Source organism: Nerophis ophidion, linkage group LG10 (genome assembly GCF_033978795.1).
Source record: "Nerophis ophidion isolate RoL-2023_Sa linkage group LG10, RoL_Noph_v1.0, whole genome shotgun sequence".
In the NCBI taxonomy this organism is placed as follows: Eukaryota; Metazoa; Chordata; class Actinopteri; order Syngnathiformes; family Syngnathidae; genus Nerophis; species Nerophis ophidion.
The window spans coordinates 6,092,352-6,109,445 of NC_084620.1; the positions used below are offsets into that span (position 1 = coordinate 6,092,352).

Sequence of the window (17,094 nt, forward strand, 5' to 3'; positions counted from 1 at the left end):
CAAATATAATTGCATATTACTTACAAATACAAAGTACCCAAGTGAGAAACGTATACAAAGTGTCCAGTAACAAACGTGTCCGCATCATTCAACTTACTGCGTCATGAGTTTAATTTTATGAACTATTGTAGCCTCCAAGTGTCGCCAAAAAACAAAACACAATTTACCACTCCACGTCAGCTTAAAGGTAAGTCCATCACAAGGTTAGTGTTGTTCATACCTGCTGTTGTTCTGTTGGACTCATTTCACTTCAAGCCTTTTCTAGCATTCTACCCCTCCATCCATTTTCTACCGCTTGTCCCTTTTAGGTGTGCGGGGGGTCGCTGCATTCAGGCGGAAGGCGGGATACACCCTGGACAAGTCGCCACCTCATTGCAGGGCCAATACAGATAGACAGACAACATTCACACACTAGGGACCATTAAGTGTTGCCAATCCACCTATCCCCAGGTGCATGTTTGTTTTGGAGGTGGGAGGAAGCCGGAGTAGATGCAGGGAACCCACGCAGTCACGGAGAGAACATGCAAACTCCACACAGAAAGATCCAGAGCGCAGGATCGGACCCCGGATCTTCGTATTGTGAGGCAGATGCACTAACCTCTGTTCTGCCGTGCTGTCCTATCTTTTCTAGCATTCCACACTACAAAATAAGAATAGTGTGGGTGTTGGCCGATACTCAAAGTCCCTATATCGATATTGTATCGGAAGTGAGACATTTGTATCAGGACACTCCTACTAATGAGGGCCAACACATCTAACATAACACTTTATTGGGCCATGAACAAACATGTTTGGTATCCCAACGCTTTTTGGGTCAAGGAATCCTGTTTGAACTGTAAATACCATATTTCCTTGAATTACCGCCGGGCATGTAATATGCACCTGCCTTGAATTACTGCCGGGTCAAACTCGCTCCCCAAATCTATAAACGCATGCTTACTTTTACCGTCGGTTCAAAATCGTGACGTCACGAGTGACGCTTCCCCTGTCGTCTTTTTCAAAATGGCGGAGGAGTTTTTATTGCTTTTACTGTGTGTAAACCAGGGGTCTTGTTCCACAGCCATACAGATCACACTGATGGTTTTGATATAAAACAACTTTAACACTCTTACTAATATGCGCCACACTCTGTGAACCCACAGCAAACACATTTCGGGAGAACATCGGCTCTGTAACACATTATAAATACAACATAACACTTACCCGCTTCTGCCATCCTAGTCACTGCCGTTGTGTCCTTGGGCAAGACACTTTACCCACCTGCTCCCAGTGCCACCCAAACTGGTTTAAATGTAACTTAGATATTGGGTTTCACTATGTAAAGCGCTTTGAGTCACTAGAGAAAAGCGCTATATAAATATAATTCACTTCACTACCCAGAATGCCATGCATCTATGACTCTTGGCTATAATATACACCCCGCTAGCACCAACCCCCCCTCTCCGTGCGTAGGTTGAGGTGAGCGGGTTTGGGGGCGCGTGTATAATATAGCCAAGAGTCATGGATACATTGCATTCTGGGTAATTCTTATGTTGCATTTATAATGTGTTACAGAGCCAATGTTCTCCAGAAATGTGTTTGGTGTGGGTTCACAGAGTGTGGCGCATATTAGTAAGAGTGTTAAAGTTGTTTATATAACAACCATCAGTGTAAAAGGTATGGCTGTTGACCAAGTATGCATTACAATCTCGTACGAGAAGCAGCGAAATGCATGCGTCTGGCCGGCACTCAGATAGCATGGTGTAGAGAAGTGGTCCCCAACCACTGGGCCGTGGCCGCCGCAAATTTTTTTTGTAATTTTTTTTTTTAATCGCACTCAATTTCTTACCGCATGCCATTGGTAGGCGCAGGGGTGAGAAGAGGTTTAAAAATTATTAGCGCCTGCTTACTTTTACCGCATGCCTTGAATAAACGCAGGAGTGAGAAGCGGTTTTAAATTAATTAGCGCCCCGGCGGCTATTCAAGGAAATAAGGTATTCTATTTAGTAACGTGACTGAATTTCGAAGAGCAGCACCAATATTTGGAAATGTAAGCACGAAGAACCACATTCTCTTTAAATACCTTCTTGTGCAAAGTTTCATTTTGGTGAGGATGACTCGTACTTGACATCATAGTTTGTGTCATAGATTTTGATTGGATGAGCAAACGAGCTTTAATGTGTTAAGTTAGTGCCTGTGACTGTTGTCAATCATCCAAGTGGGTAAACGGATCCAAACTGGATTGTTCCGGTTGTCTTGGAAGACCTTTGACCTTTGAGCCAAGCAGGCTTCATCATATCACGCTCTCAGACTCATAGGACAGATATGGTCTGAGAGGCTGGTGCATGATATAATGTAATATAATATAATATACTGTGATGAGGTGGTGACTTGTCCAGTATGTACCTCACCTTCCGCCCAATTGTAGCTGAGATAGGGTCCAGCGCCCCCTGCGAGCCTGAAGGGAATAAACTGTAGAAAATGGATGGCTGGATAATATAATATATCAGTATATAAATATTTGATATATGCTATATTCTATATTGCTACTATGGTAATTTCTTTGTCTACTTTATACCTGCATTATCCTTTCCATCCTTTGTAACTGAGCTACTGTGTGGAACAATTTCCCTTGCGGATCAATAAAGTTTGACTAAGTCTGAGTCAAAGGATCCAAAGTTTTTATCCTGAGAGGGTTTTCTAAGGTCATCTGCTGAGGAAAGCGTGTTTTAATCCCTGAATTTGGGCAAAGTAGCACATTCATCGGACATGGACCATCTCTGTTTTTGTGTGCCAGCTCGGTAATTTGAATTTTACAGTATTGTCTTACTGTAAATTACTGTCAATGAAAAAACTGTACGCTTTTATTTTCACAACATAATTCTGGCCACTGAACTGCCAGTTTCTTAACATAAAATCCTACGATGGTTGTTCTTAGAGTGTATTATTAGTGGGGGGAAAAAACTACCACTCTCGTTTCTAAGGTAAATTTCTGGCACTTTTTTTTCACCATAAAATGTATCACCTTTTTTTTTTTTTTTTAACACACTTGTGTTTCCTTCTTAGAGCCAGTGTCCTCTGTAATGGACGATTGTTTCCCCTCTGAAAATGTGTGACAGACCAAAGACAGAAAAACAAACGTCCACTGCAGAGGACGCTGGTTCTTATTAGATAGTACTTTATTTATTCCGTCAGGAGAGTTCCTTCAGGAAAATTACAATTTTCAGCACAATCCCATTCAAGATCAGACAAACATTACAGGGAGACAGAACAGGATCGCTGACGGGTCTGCCGGCTTCCAGCGCCCCTTACAAAAAAGATGACATACAGGTAAACAAGGGGGGGGGGGGGGGGGTGGGGGGGGGGAGAAAAAAAATAGAAGATTAAAATAAAATAAAAAAATAAAAAATCGGTCTTAGCCTAGGCCCTGGAGTGGGGGTGCAGACTGAGGCCAAGGGAAAAGAACAACTCATAGCCATAGTACACATGTAAGAGGGAAACATCAAACATCAAAGAACACAAAGGGCATTAAAGACATTAAAGCAGCAGATACAAGCAGACACTTCTAAATACAGCTATGAATAAAAAGTAAAATAAACATATACACTGTGGTGGCCTCTGTGGTGTTCACTTATGGGTGATACATCGTTAACTTGAGTGCACAACGAGCCTGTTTTCCTCAATAATCTCTCAAATAAAAGTTCAAATGTCCCAGTTTTCAGCAAAATGTCCTGTCATGAAGATGCTGCAGTAACAAGCAGGCTTGAGAGCGATACTTAGGTGCCATTTTAGGCCGTGTGGGTGACCAAGACCACATCATAAAAAAACCCAGCATGTGTTCATCACTCCACACCAGGGGTTCTTAACCTTTTTGACCTTGGGGCCCACTCACATATTAACCCTGAATTAGTCATCTTACTCTTGATTTGAGTCACATTCAATAATTATATCTAACCTTCTTACAACCTTGTCAAATGACATGAAAGCATGTGTATAGTATTATTTATTTAACATATCAATCTTGATCTTAGGTCAAGCAAAATAGAAAATTAAAAGTACCAAAAAAAAGTCTGCGGGCTATAGAGCGTTTTCCGTTCGGGCTCCAGTACTCTGGAATGCCCTCCCGGTAACAGTTCGAGATGCTACCTCAGTAGAAGCATTTAAGTCTCACCTTAAAACTCATCTGTATACTCTAGCCTTTAAATAGACCTCCTTTTTAGACCAGTTGATCTGCCGCTTCTTTTCTTCCTCCTATGTCCCCCCCTCCCTTGTGGAGGGGGTCCGGTCCGATGACCATGGATGAAGTACTGGCTGTCCAGAGTCGAGACCCAGGATGGACCGCTCGTCGGGACCCAGGATGGACCGCTCGCCTGTATCGGTTGGGGACATCTCTACGCTGCTGATCCGCTTGAGATGGTTTCCTGTGGACGGGACTCTCGCTGCTGTTTTGGAGCCACTATGGATTGAACTTTCACAGTATCATGTTAGACCCGCTCGACATCCATTGCTTTCGGTCCCCTAGAGGGGGGGGGGTTGCCCACATCTGAGGTCCTCTCCAAGGTTTCTCATAGTCAGCATTGTCACTGGCGTCCCACTGGATGTGAATTCTCCCTGCCCACTGGGTGTGAGTTTTCCTTGCCCTTTTGTGGGTTCTTCCGAGGATGTTGTAGTCGTAATGATTTGTGCAGTCCTTTGAGACATTTGTGATTTGGGGCTATATAAATAAACATTGATTGATTGATTGATTGATTGATATATGGCATAAGAAGGGACTAGGTTTGTCCTGATATCAATATTTTGGTACCGTAACCGGTACCAAAATGTATTTTGTTTTTAAATAAAGGGGACCACAAAAAAATGGCACCATTGGCTTTAATTTAAGAAAAATCTTATGATACATGAATGTTACGCCTGTTCGGCATTGTGGTGCCGCGTTCGATTCCCTCGAGGATGCATCAAAACGAAGAACACAACAAAGGTACGATATAACCAATTTATTCTAAATAAGAGAAGGAGAGCTATAACAAAAACACTGGAGCTAACAAAAGGCCAACCAAAGACGCTAGTATGAGAACTAGGAGATACAAAATAGGAAATTAAACTGGCACGTTGGCACACAAAAAGGAGCAAATAAAACATTTAGCATGTGAGCTAATAACGAGGTGCGTAGCATGAGAGCTCGTGAAAATAGGAGGAATTGCTTGAAAGCAAACGATCAAAACAGACGTATAGTTGCGTGAGAGCAAACTAGAATCCCAGAAAGAATAAACAGAAGAGGCTGGCTTATAAAGGGTGGTGATTACAAGAACAGGTGTGTGAGAACCCAGCCTTGCAGGTGGAAATAATAAGTGATCATGGAAAAGAACAAAACAGGAAGTAAACGGGTCAGAATGGAGAATGAAAACACAGATGGAAAAATAAACAACAACATGTGAAGATCCGAGTAACGGATTGTAACACATGAAACTTATTTCTTATTAAAATCAAAAGAACAATTTTGGCATTAAATAAGATGGTACACATACTAAAAAATTCACTTTTATTGGTAAGTAAACAAACAAGGGCTCCTAATTTAGCTGGTGACGTATGCAGTAACATATTGTGTCATTTATCATTCTATTGTTTGGTCAAAATTATGAGGGACAAGCGGTAGAAAATGAATTATTAATGTACTTTTTCATTTACTGTTAATATCTGCTTACTCTCTGTTTTAACATGTTCTATCTACACTTCTGTTAAAATGTAAAAATCACGTTTTCTTCTGTTGTTTGATTCTTTAGTGAAGTGAAGTGAAGTATATTTATATAGCGCTTTTCTCTAGTGACTCAAAGCGCTTTACATAGTGAAACCCAATATCTAAGTTACATTTTTAAAGCAGTGTGGGTGGCACTGGGAGCAGGTGGGTAAATTGTCTTGCCCAAGGACACAACGGCATTGACTAGGATGACGGAAGCGGGAATCGAACCTGCAACCCTCTAGTTGCTGGCACGGCCACTCTACCAACCGAGCTAAACCGCCCTTTACATTAGTTTTGGGTGATACCACAAATTTGGGTATCATTCAGGATCATACATTGGTCATATTCAAAGTCCCCATGTGTCCAGGCACATATTTCCTGAGTTTATAAACATAATAATAAAAAAAAAAAGATTTTGTGATGATAAAAAAAAATCTCGATATAATCATTGTAGTACCTACTTGATACGGTTCTTGTACACGATATTGTTACAACTAATATCTTTGTAGACCCACCCTTTTGTTTACATTTTTGTTTATAGCTCCACCTTTATTGGTAGGTTTAAAACCAAACTACGTCCAAATGTCTTTAAACTGGTTCTGCTTGCAAGTGTTCAGTGTGTGTGTGTGTGTGCGTGCATGAGTGTGCGTGTGTGTGTGTGTGTGTTCAAGGAAATACGGTATTCTATTTGGTAACGTGACTGAATTTTGAAGAGCATTCCAATTTTTCAGGGGGCACCTGCCACATATTTAGATGCCCTGTTGGTACTTTGTCTGTCCACAACTGATTACTACGTGTAAGACAAACACTTATACTCATGGTTATTGTAACAATATGTGTTTGGAATTACTTAAGCCTTTATCAAAAATATTTATTTATTTATGATTACATTTTTATTATATTATTTAATATTATTATTATATTATTTATCAATATATTTAAGCCTTTATCAAAAAATTAAAGGGTTGGCCGTTTTTATGGTATTAACTGTGAAGGACTGTTGTATATCCAATCCAAAAACCTCTTTCTTGTTTAAAAGATACATACAATATTAATGCACATAATAAATAATAATAAAGTGCTTGGATGCATTAATTAAATCAAAGTATTATTGGTTGCCAAAAAGGGATCCAGATAAGATATTTCCACATCTTATCTGTGCATACATTACTAGAATAACATTGGGAGATGTACAAATGAGATGTGTCAATATCAAAATAGTATTTTGAACCACTGAGTTGTTTGGGGTCGATTTCAGCTTTTAAAGGGTACTTTAATGTTATGTTTTTATTTCCCTGCCTTCTCTTTTGTTGTGATTTGTTTCCTCAGTTCGTTAGCCTCCAGCGAGGGGCGGACACTAAGGCACGCCTGCAACCTATTTCTGCCGAGGAGTATTTAAGCTCGTCACCCACAGCTGGTCTTGTCGGTTAATTTTTATCCTGCACCTCCTACGTGCATGAGCCTGCTTCGCCTCGTCAGTCCTGGTATGTTGAGTTTCCTTATTCCTGTATTTCCTAACGTTGTCGTTTTTGTTTTCTAGCCTCCTTGAGGCAGTGGAGACTTTACCCTGTGCCTAGTGCGCCCCGGCTTTTCCACTGCCGACCACTGGGGAACCTGTTTCATTTAGTATTCATGGTGTGCACTTCTGCCCCATCGCTTTTCGTTACACCTTTTGGGACAGATTAAATTTATGCCATTTTTTTATTCAAACTCGCCTCCCGTCTCTGCATCCCGGGGTCACCCCCTTGACCAGTTCGTAACACTTTAACACGTAAACAGTACAGTATGTACTTTATTATCATGTATATAACTATCTTATGGGTATAATCTAATGTATACACAGATAAGTTGGGTCGATATCAAAGTATTACATTGAATCCCTTTTTGGCAAACACAAATACATTGATTTAATGAATACATCCAAACACTTGGTGAATATTTATTATTTGCATGAACAAAAAACGTTATTTTATGTAGCTTCTAAACAATAAATAGGTTTCAGCACATCAACATTGGATCGACAACAGTTCTTTGCAATCTCATTATTACCATAAAAATGGGCAAATCTTTAATTTTTCAGACATGACACAGTTGTGATGTCACGATCAATGACTGCTGCTGATGACATCATAGGAATACAAATCAAGCGAGTCGTTTCCACTTTCTCCCAGTTGTACACATAATACGATGTGGAACATGTTTTAAAGCCACACATTTTGGCTCCGTTTTTGGCGGGGACTCCTGACTTCCTCTTCTGAAGAGGAAAAGCTTTTGATTGGCTGTCAAAGAACGTCATTATCGAGCTGTGATTGGATAGACTCCAAACTTGTCTCACCCATTGACGAGACAAATTAAATATGATTGGATTTTTTTTTCTGTCAACCTTCTTCTGCTTTTTTTTAATACTCAACTGAATTGTCAATTTTTATCGTCTTAGTCGACGTGCCTTTTGTATTGATTAAATTACCTGTTCCCATGTAAAGAAAACAAAAACAAAACAGCTTCCGTTGTGGTGAAGAAGGAGCTGAGCCGGAAGGCAAAGCTCTCAATTTACCGGTCGATCTACGTTCCCATCCTCACCTATGGTCATGAGCTTTGGGTGATGACCGAAAGGATAAGATCACGGGTACAAGCGGCCGAAATGAGTTTCCTCCGCCGTGTGGCGGGGCTCTCCCTTAGAGATAGGGTGAGAAGCTCTGCCATCCGGGAGGAACTCAAAGTAAAGCCGCTGCTCCTTCACATCGAGAGGAGCCAGATGAGGTGGTTCGGGCATCTGGTCAGGATGCCACCCGAACGCCTCCCTAGGGAGGTGTTTAGGGCACGTCCAACCGGTAGGAGGCCACGGGGAAGACCCAGGACACGTTGGGAAGACTATGTCTCCCGGCTGGCCTGGGAACGCCTCGTGATCCCCCGGGAAGAGCTAGACGAAGTGGCTGGGGAGAGGGAAGTCTGGGTTTCCCTGCTTAGGCTGTTGCCCCCGCGACCCGACCTCGGATAAGCGGAGGATGATGGATGGAAAAAAATCTGAAGTTGTCTTTATTTTTAAGTTATAATGCCGTGATTTTACCAATTCGCCCCACTTGGGAGTGGATTTTTCTCCATGTGGCCCCCAATCTAAAATGAGTTTGACACCCCCTGGCTTAAAGGCCTACTGAAACCCACTACTACCGACCACGCAGTCTGATAGTTTATATATCAATGATGAAATATTAACATTGCAACACATGCCAATACGGCCTTTTTAGTTTACTAAATTACAATTTTAAATTTCCCGTGGAGTTTCCTGTTGAAAACGGCGCAGAATGATGACGCGTGTTTGTGATGGTATTGGTTGGAGGGGACATATTAGCCAGCACCACTTGCTGCTAAAAGTCGTCTTTTCATTGCGCAATTACCCAGTATTTTGGACTTCTGTGTTGCTGAATCTTTTGCAATTTGTTCAATTCATAATGGAAAAGTCAAAGTAGTAAGATGGAGGTGGGAAGCTTTAGCCTTCAGCCACACAAACACACGGTGTTTCCTTGTTTAAAATTCCCGGAGTTGAAGCTTTACTATGGATCAGAGCGGTCAAGCGAACATGGATCCCGACTACATGTCGACCGGCAGTTTTCGGGGAGAAAATTGTGTTAAAAAGTCGTCCATGCAGCTGCCGTGACTTCCCTCAGAGACTGGCGGCAAACACACCCGTGGACACACCCCTCCGACTATCAGGTACTATTTAACTCACTAAAACACTAGCAACACAATAGAAAGATAAGGGATTTCCCAGAATTATCCTAGTAAATGTGTCTAAAAACATCTGAATCGCTCCCAATGCAATTGCCTTTTTTATTTTTTCTAGTCCTTCACTATCAATATCCTCATCCACAAATCTTTCATCCTCGCTCAAATTAATGGGGAAATTGTTGTTTTCTCGGTTCGAATAGCTGTTGATGCTGGAGGCTCACATTATAAACAATGTGAGGATGTGAGGAGCCCTCACACCGGTGACGTCATCGTCTGCTACTTCCGGTACAGGCAAGGCTTTTTTATTAGCGACCAAAAGTTGCGAACTTTATCGTCGATGTTCTCTACTAAATCCTTTCAGCAAAAATATGGCAATATCACGAAATGATCAAGTATGACACATAGAATGGACCTGCTATCCCTGCTTAAATAAGAAAATCTCATTTCAGTAGGCCTTTAACACCAATGAGTTGACTGATGAATATTATAACATAATTTATTCAGAAAGTATAAATGACAACAAATAAATGATTAACCGCAACATGTAAGTGCAAAAAAAAACAACAACATTATGATTTGTACATTTTCAGAATGTGCTTGTTCTATTTTTAAACAAAGAAAACTATCTGAAGTTGTCTTTATTTTTAAGTTGTCGTGGCGTGATTTTACCAGTCTGGGAGTGGATTTTTCTCCATGTGGCCCCCGATCTAAAATGAGTTTGACACCCCCTGGCTTAATGGCCTACTGAAATGAGATTTTCTTATTCAAACGGGGATAGCAGGTCCATTCTATGTGTCATACTTGATCATTTCGCGATATTGCCATGTTTTTGCTGAAAGGATTTAGTAGAGAACATCCACGATAAAGTTTGCAACTTTCGGTGCTAAGACAAAAGCCCTGCCTCTACCGGAAGTCGCAGACGATGACGTCACACGTGTGGGGGCTCCTCACATATTCACATTGTTTTTAATGGGAGCCTCCAACAAAAAGTGCTATTCGGACCGAGAAAATGACAATTTCCCCATTAATTTGAGCGTGGATGAAAGATTTGTGTTTGAGGATATTGATAGCGACGGACTAGGAAAAAAAAAACGTGATTGCATTGGGACGGATTCCGATGTTTTTAAACACATTTACTAGGTTAATTCTGGGAAATCCCTTATCTTTCTATTGTGTTGCTAGTGTTTTAGTGAGTTTAATAGTACCTGATAGTCGGAAGGGTGTCTCCATGAGTGTCTCAGGGGAGTCGACGGCAGCTATGGACGGCACAAGCTCAGCTTTTCTCCGGTAAGAACTGACTTTTAAACCACAATTTCGTCACCGAAACCTGCTGGTTGACATTTGGTAGGGATCCATGTTGGCTTGACCGCGCTCTGATCCATAGGAAAGTTTCACCTCAAGGAATTTTAAACAAGGAATCACCGTGTGTTTGTGTGGCTAAGGGCTAAAGCTTCCCAACTCCATCTTTCTACTGTGACTTCTCCAATATTAATTGAACAAATTGCAAAAGATTCAGCAACACAGATGTCTAAAATACTGTGTAATTATGCGGTTAAAGCAGACAACTTTTAGCTGTGTGTGTGTGCAGTGCTCATATTCCCTAACAGCCCGTGACGTCACGCGTACACGTCATCATTACGCGACGTTTTCAAGAAGAAACTCCCAGGAAATTTGAAATGGCAAATTAGTCAACTAAAAAAGGCCGTATTGGCATGTGTTGCAACATTAATATTTCATCATTGATATATAAACTATCAGACTGCGTGGTGGGTAGTAGTGGGTTTCAGTTGGCCTTTAAATATACGTTCGGTGTGTCTGAGGTGGGCTTCACGGTGGCAGAGGGGTTAGTGCATCTGCCTCACAATACGAAGGTCCTGCAGTCCTGGGTTCAAATCCAGGCTCGGGATCTTTCTGTGTGGAGTTTGCATGTTCTCCCCGTGAATGCGTGGGTTCCCTCCGGGTACTCCGGCTTCCTCCCACCTCCAAAGACATGCACCTGGGGATAGGTTGATTGGCAACACTAAATTGACCCTAGTGTGTGAATGTTGTCTGTCTATCTGTGTTGGCCCTGCGATGAGGTGGCGACTTGTCCAGGGTGTATCCCGCCTTCCGCCCGATTGTAGCTGAGATAGGCGCCAGCGCCCCCCGCGACCCCGAACGGGAATAAGCGGCAGAAAATGGATGGATGGATGGATGTCTGAGGTGTTAAAACGTGCATCAATATCTTCATAAAAGGTATATTTAACAGGGTCAAATCATTAGGCACGGCCCCTGTATTAGGTCACATGAGGGCGGCAGTGGGCTGTGACGTCACGCAGAGGCAGCAGAGCGGACCATCTGCACACGCCACACTTACCTCACCTCCTGCGTCATAAGGGGGGGGGGGGGTGCAGTGGGGAGGGGGCTACAGCCCACCATGTCTCTTAATAATACAAATATCATCATCCTAAACATGAAAGGGCATTATATGACTTTTTAAAAATTTGATTATGTGATATAGAATGATTTTATTGCATGATTTTTTGTATTTCTTTAATTTAGGTAGCCAGGGACCGCAGATGGAAATGAGCTATTTAGCTATAATCTGGTACAATCTGTTTTTGAATTGAATTTTTCCGTGCATTGTCCCTTTTTAATGAAGACTAAACTATAATAACAATATTACTCTTGCCGGGATCCACTATTACAACAATGCTTGGCTATTCTTGCTGTTTGGGCAAGTTGTGAGCGGGCGTGCGCGACGTGCGCTGTCCACGGTGCTGAACGCCCGCCAGCTCCGTGTGCGGTGAACGCCCCGCCACGCGACACGTGAAGCGGCACTTGTTGCCCTTATGCGCGCCCCTGCTCGTGGAATTTTTGCACCGACACGTCGCATACACTGCATCCACGCACGCACTGGATAACTTATTTTCCCTTTTTCTTACGCACACACACATGCACACACACACAATGCGTGACAGGATAAAGAAGGAATAAAATCACGCTCACCTTGCAGCCAGCGTGCATGCAGCGATGCGGCGTCATTCCCCCCCCAAAAAGCAGGTTTGACATGCAGCAGGAGGATGCATCCATCCATCATCCATCCATCAATCATCCTTCCATCCACGGCACGTCCCTCCTCCCAGACACGTCAGCCTGCTTTCTTCAATCTCCTCCTCCTCCTCCTCCACCATCCTCATTATCAGCGTCCACGAAAGACACCAAAACTAAATGCCAGAGAGCTCCCGATAGGAAAAAGCCACTCAATTCCTCCGGTCTGCTTCTTCTTCTTTTGCTTCTTCTTCTTCTTCTTGCTGGTGACCTGCATTGACGTCATTGCGTCATTAGGTTTCCCCTGGAAACACGGGAGAGCTAAAAATAGCTGCACATTAATTCAAACCCCAGGCTGAGAGAGAGGGAGAGTTAGGGTGGGGGTCTCTTTTGGAGGCTATTTATTTGTTATTATGATCATTATATATGCCCCAAAGCATTCACACATATCATTTTCTCCACCAAAAGAAATGATAAATGGGTTGTACTTGTATAGCCTTTGACACTACTTCCACATTTACCCATTCACACGCACACTGATGGAGGGAGCTGCCATGCAAGGCGCTAACCAGCACCCATCAGGAGCAAGGGTGAAGTGTCTTGCCCAGGACACAACTGACGTGACGAGGTTGGTACTAGGTGGGGATTGAATCAGGGAGCCTTGGGTTGCGCACGGCCACTCTCCCACTGCGCCACGCCGTCCTAATCTATCTATTATTCGACTTCTTCTTCGTCTCCAGATTTTGGCCACTCAACCTTTCTCATTTTTCACCCGATTCGAACCGCTGCAATTTCAAACGGTTCAGCCTATCCGGGAATCGCGGGATTTCCCTTGACAAATTCCAAAAATTCCCAGATTTCCCGGAATTGCAGGTTTTCCGAGACATTTTTACCGTTCAAAATGAATTGTCAATGTTTACACTCTATTCTACCTTCGACACAGTCAACCGTCCTGGAAATTCCAACGACTGTTTTTCCAACTTCCAAAAAATTACAGGATTTTCCAGAATTCCGGGTTTTCCAACGCTCTATTTCCACCCTTTTTTCCTGGCAACTAATCCGCCTCCGCTTGGGATGGTTTCCTGCTGGCTCCGCTGTGAACGGGACTCTCGCTGCTGTGTTGGATCCGCTTTGGACTGGACTCTCGCGACTGTGTTGGATCCATTGTGGATTGAACTTTCACAGTATCATGTTAGACCCGCTCGACATCCATTGCTTTCCTCCTCTCCAAGGTTCTCATAGTCATCATTGTCACCGACGTCCCACTGGGTGTGAGTTTTCCTTGCCCTTATGTGGGCCTACCGAGGATGTCGTAGTGGTTTGTGCAGCCCTTTGAGACACTAGTGATTTAGGGCTATATAAGTAAACATTGATTGATTGATTGATTTTTCAATCCACTTTAACCGTTCCACCGTCTAAACATTCTTCTTCCTTAGGACACAAAACTAAGATGTTTTGTGAACTCGAAAAATTCCCAGTTTACCTAAAATTCCAGGATTTCTGTAATACCATTACTCAATTCATTGATTGATTGATTGAAACTTTTATTAGTAGAGTGACCTGCATTGACGTCATTGCGTCATTAGGTTTCCCCTGGAAACACGGGAGAGCTAAAAATAGCTGCACATTAATTCAAACCCCAGGCTGAGAGAGAGGGAGAGTTAGGGTGGGGGTCTCTTCTGGGGGCTATTTATTTATTGTGATCATTATATATGCCCCCAAAGCATTCACACATATAATTTTCTACACCAAAATTAATCCATCTATTATTCGACTTCTTCTTCGTCTCCAGATTTTGGCCACTCAACCTTTCTCATTTTTCACCCGATTCAAACCGCTGCAATTTCAAACTGTTCAGCCTATCCGGGAATCGCGGGATTTCCCTTGACAAATTCCAAAAATTCTCAGATTTCCCGGAATTGCAGGTTTTCCGAGACATTTTTACCGTTCAAAATTAATTGTCAATGTTTACACCCTATTCTACCTTCAACACAGTCAACCGTCCTGGAAATTCCAACGACTGTTTTTCCAAGTTCCAAAAAATTACAGGCTTTTCCAGAATTCCGGGTTTTCCAACGCTCTATTTCCACCCTTTTTTCCTGGCAACTAATCCGCCTCCGCTTGGGATGGTTTCCTGCTGGCTCCGCTGTGAACGGGACTCTCGCTGCTGTGTTGGATCCGCTTTGGACTGGACTCTCGTGACTGTGTTGGATCCATTATGGATTGAACTTTCACAGTATCATGTTAGACCCGCTCGACATCCATTGCTTTCCTCCTCTCCAAGGTTCTCATAGTCATTATTGTCACCGATGTCCCACTGGGTGTGAGTTTTCCTTGCCCTTATGTGGGCCTACCGAGGATGTCGTAGTGGTTTGTGCAGCCCTTTGAGACACTAGTGATTTAGGGCTATATAAGTAAACATTGATTGATTGATTGATTTTTCAATTCACTTTAACCGTTCCACCGTCTAAACATTCTTCTTCCTTAGGACACAAAACTAAGATGTTTTGTGAACTCGAAAAATTCCCAGTTTACCTAAAATTCCAGGATTTCTGTAATACCATTACTCAATTCATTGATTGATTGATTGAAACTTTTATTAGTAGAGTGACCTGCATTGACGTCATTGCGTCATTAGGTTTCCCCTGGAAACACGGGAGAGCTAAAAATAGCTGCACATGAATTCAAACCCCAGGCTGAGAGAGAGGGAGAGTTAGGGTGGGGGTCTCTTCTGGAGGCTATTTATTTATTATGATCATTATATATGCCCCCAAAGCATTCACACATATAATTTTCTACACCAAAATTAATCCATCTATTATTCGACTGCTTCTTCTTCTCCAGATTTTGGCGCGCTGTACCTTCCACATTTTTCAACCGATTCAAACCGCTGCAATTTCAAACTGTGCAGCCAATTCGGAAATCGCCGGCTTTCCCTTGACAAATTCCAAAAATTCCCAGATTTCCCAGAATTGCAGGTTTTCCGGGACATTTTTACCGTTCAAAATGAATTGTCAATTTTTCCACCCTATTCAAACCATGCTACCTTCAACACATTCAACCGTCCTGGGAATTCCAACGACTGTTTTTTCCAAGTTCCAAATAATTCCAGGATTTTCCAGAATTCCAGGTGTTCCAAAGACCTATTTCCACCCTTTTTTCTGGCAACTACTCCTCCCACATTTTTCAATCCACTTCAACCGATCCACCGTCCAAACATTCTTCTTAATTAGGACAAAAAACGAAGTTGTTTTGCGAACTCGAAAATTTCCCGTTTTTTCCAAAATTCCAGGATTTATGTAATACCGTTACTCAATTCCTTGATTGATTGATTGAAACTTTTATTAGTAGATTGCACAGTACAGTACATATTCCGTACAATTGACCACTAAATGGTAACACCCAAATAAGTTTTTCAACTTGTTTAAGTCCACGTTAATCAATGCATGGCACAAATATATACTATCAGCATAATACAGTCATCATACAAGTTAATCATCAGAGTATATACATTGAATTATTTACATTATTTTTACAATCCAGGGGGTTAGGTTTGGTTAAAATCAGTACTTCAGTCATCAACAATTGCATCGTCAGAGAAATGGACATTGAAACAGTGTAGGTCTTACTTAGTAGGATATGTACAGTGAGCAGTGAACATAGTGAGTTCAGAAAGCATAAGAACAAGTATATACACTTGATTATTTACAATGTGGGATGTTGAGGAGGGAGGGTGTTAGTCTAGGTTTGAAGTTGCTTGGAGGTGTTCTTTTAGTGCGCTTTTGAAGGAGGATAGAGATGCACTTTCTTTTACACCTGTTGGGAGTGCATTCCATATTGATGTGGCATAGAAAGAGAATAAGTTAAGACCTTTTGTTGGATCGGAATCTCAACATGTTACTATTTCAACATTTCTCAACCCATTTGAGAATTTCAACACTAACCAGGGCAGCACGATGGAAGAGGGGTTAGTGCATGGACCTCACAATACGAAGGTCCTGAGTAGTTCTGGGTTCGATCCTGCGTTCGGGATCTTTTTGTGTGGAGTTTGCATGTTCTCCCCGTGACTGCGTGGGTTTCCTCCGGGTACTCCGGCTTCCTCCCACCTCCAAAGACATGCACCTGGGGATAGGTTGATTGGCAACACTAAATCTAAACGTATCCTCGCTCATCCATTCGGACTGGACACTGGCCGAGAGTGGAGTCGGCTGTCTTGGTTGCTTTGTTGGGTCTGCTTCTGTCTCTGACCATGCTCCCTCCTCCCCAGCAGACGATGGCGTGGAACACCGCAGAGGCCACCACAGTGGATATGTTTATTTTACTTTTTATTCATAGCTGTATGTAGAAGTGTCTGGTTGTATCTGCTGCTTTAATGTCTTTAATGTCCTCTGTGTTCTTTGATGTTTGATGTTTCCCTCTTACACACATGGAAGAGGGATGTGTACCATGGTTATGAGTTGTTTTTTGATTTTTTTTTATTTATTTGTTTTTTTCCCTTGGCCTCAGTCTGCACCTCCTCTCCAGGGCCCAGTCAAAGACCGATTTTTTAAATTTTATTTTAATCTTCTATTTTTTTCTCCCCCCCTCCCCCCCTTTGTTTACCTTTATCTCATCTTTTTTGT

General features: G+C 42.3%; 1 protein-coding gene across 1 annotated transcript in view; it reads right to left on the reverse strand.

Moving 5' to 3' along the window:
• The window catches only part of prrt4b (proline rich transmembrane protein 4b), a 91,892-nt gene extending 79,206 nt beyond the window's left edge, over window positions 1-12,686 (reverse strand). Inside the window, exon 1 of the mRNA XM_061912183.1 lies at window positions 12,431-12,686. Within this exon, the coding sequence (XP_061768167.1) occupies window positions 12,431-12,536 (106 nt within the window). The 5' untranslated portion in view covers window positions 12,537-12,686. The remainder of the gene's footprint in view (window positions 1-12,430) is intronic.
• Window positions 12,687-17,094: the final 4,408 nt, after the last annotated feature.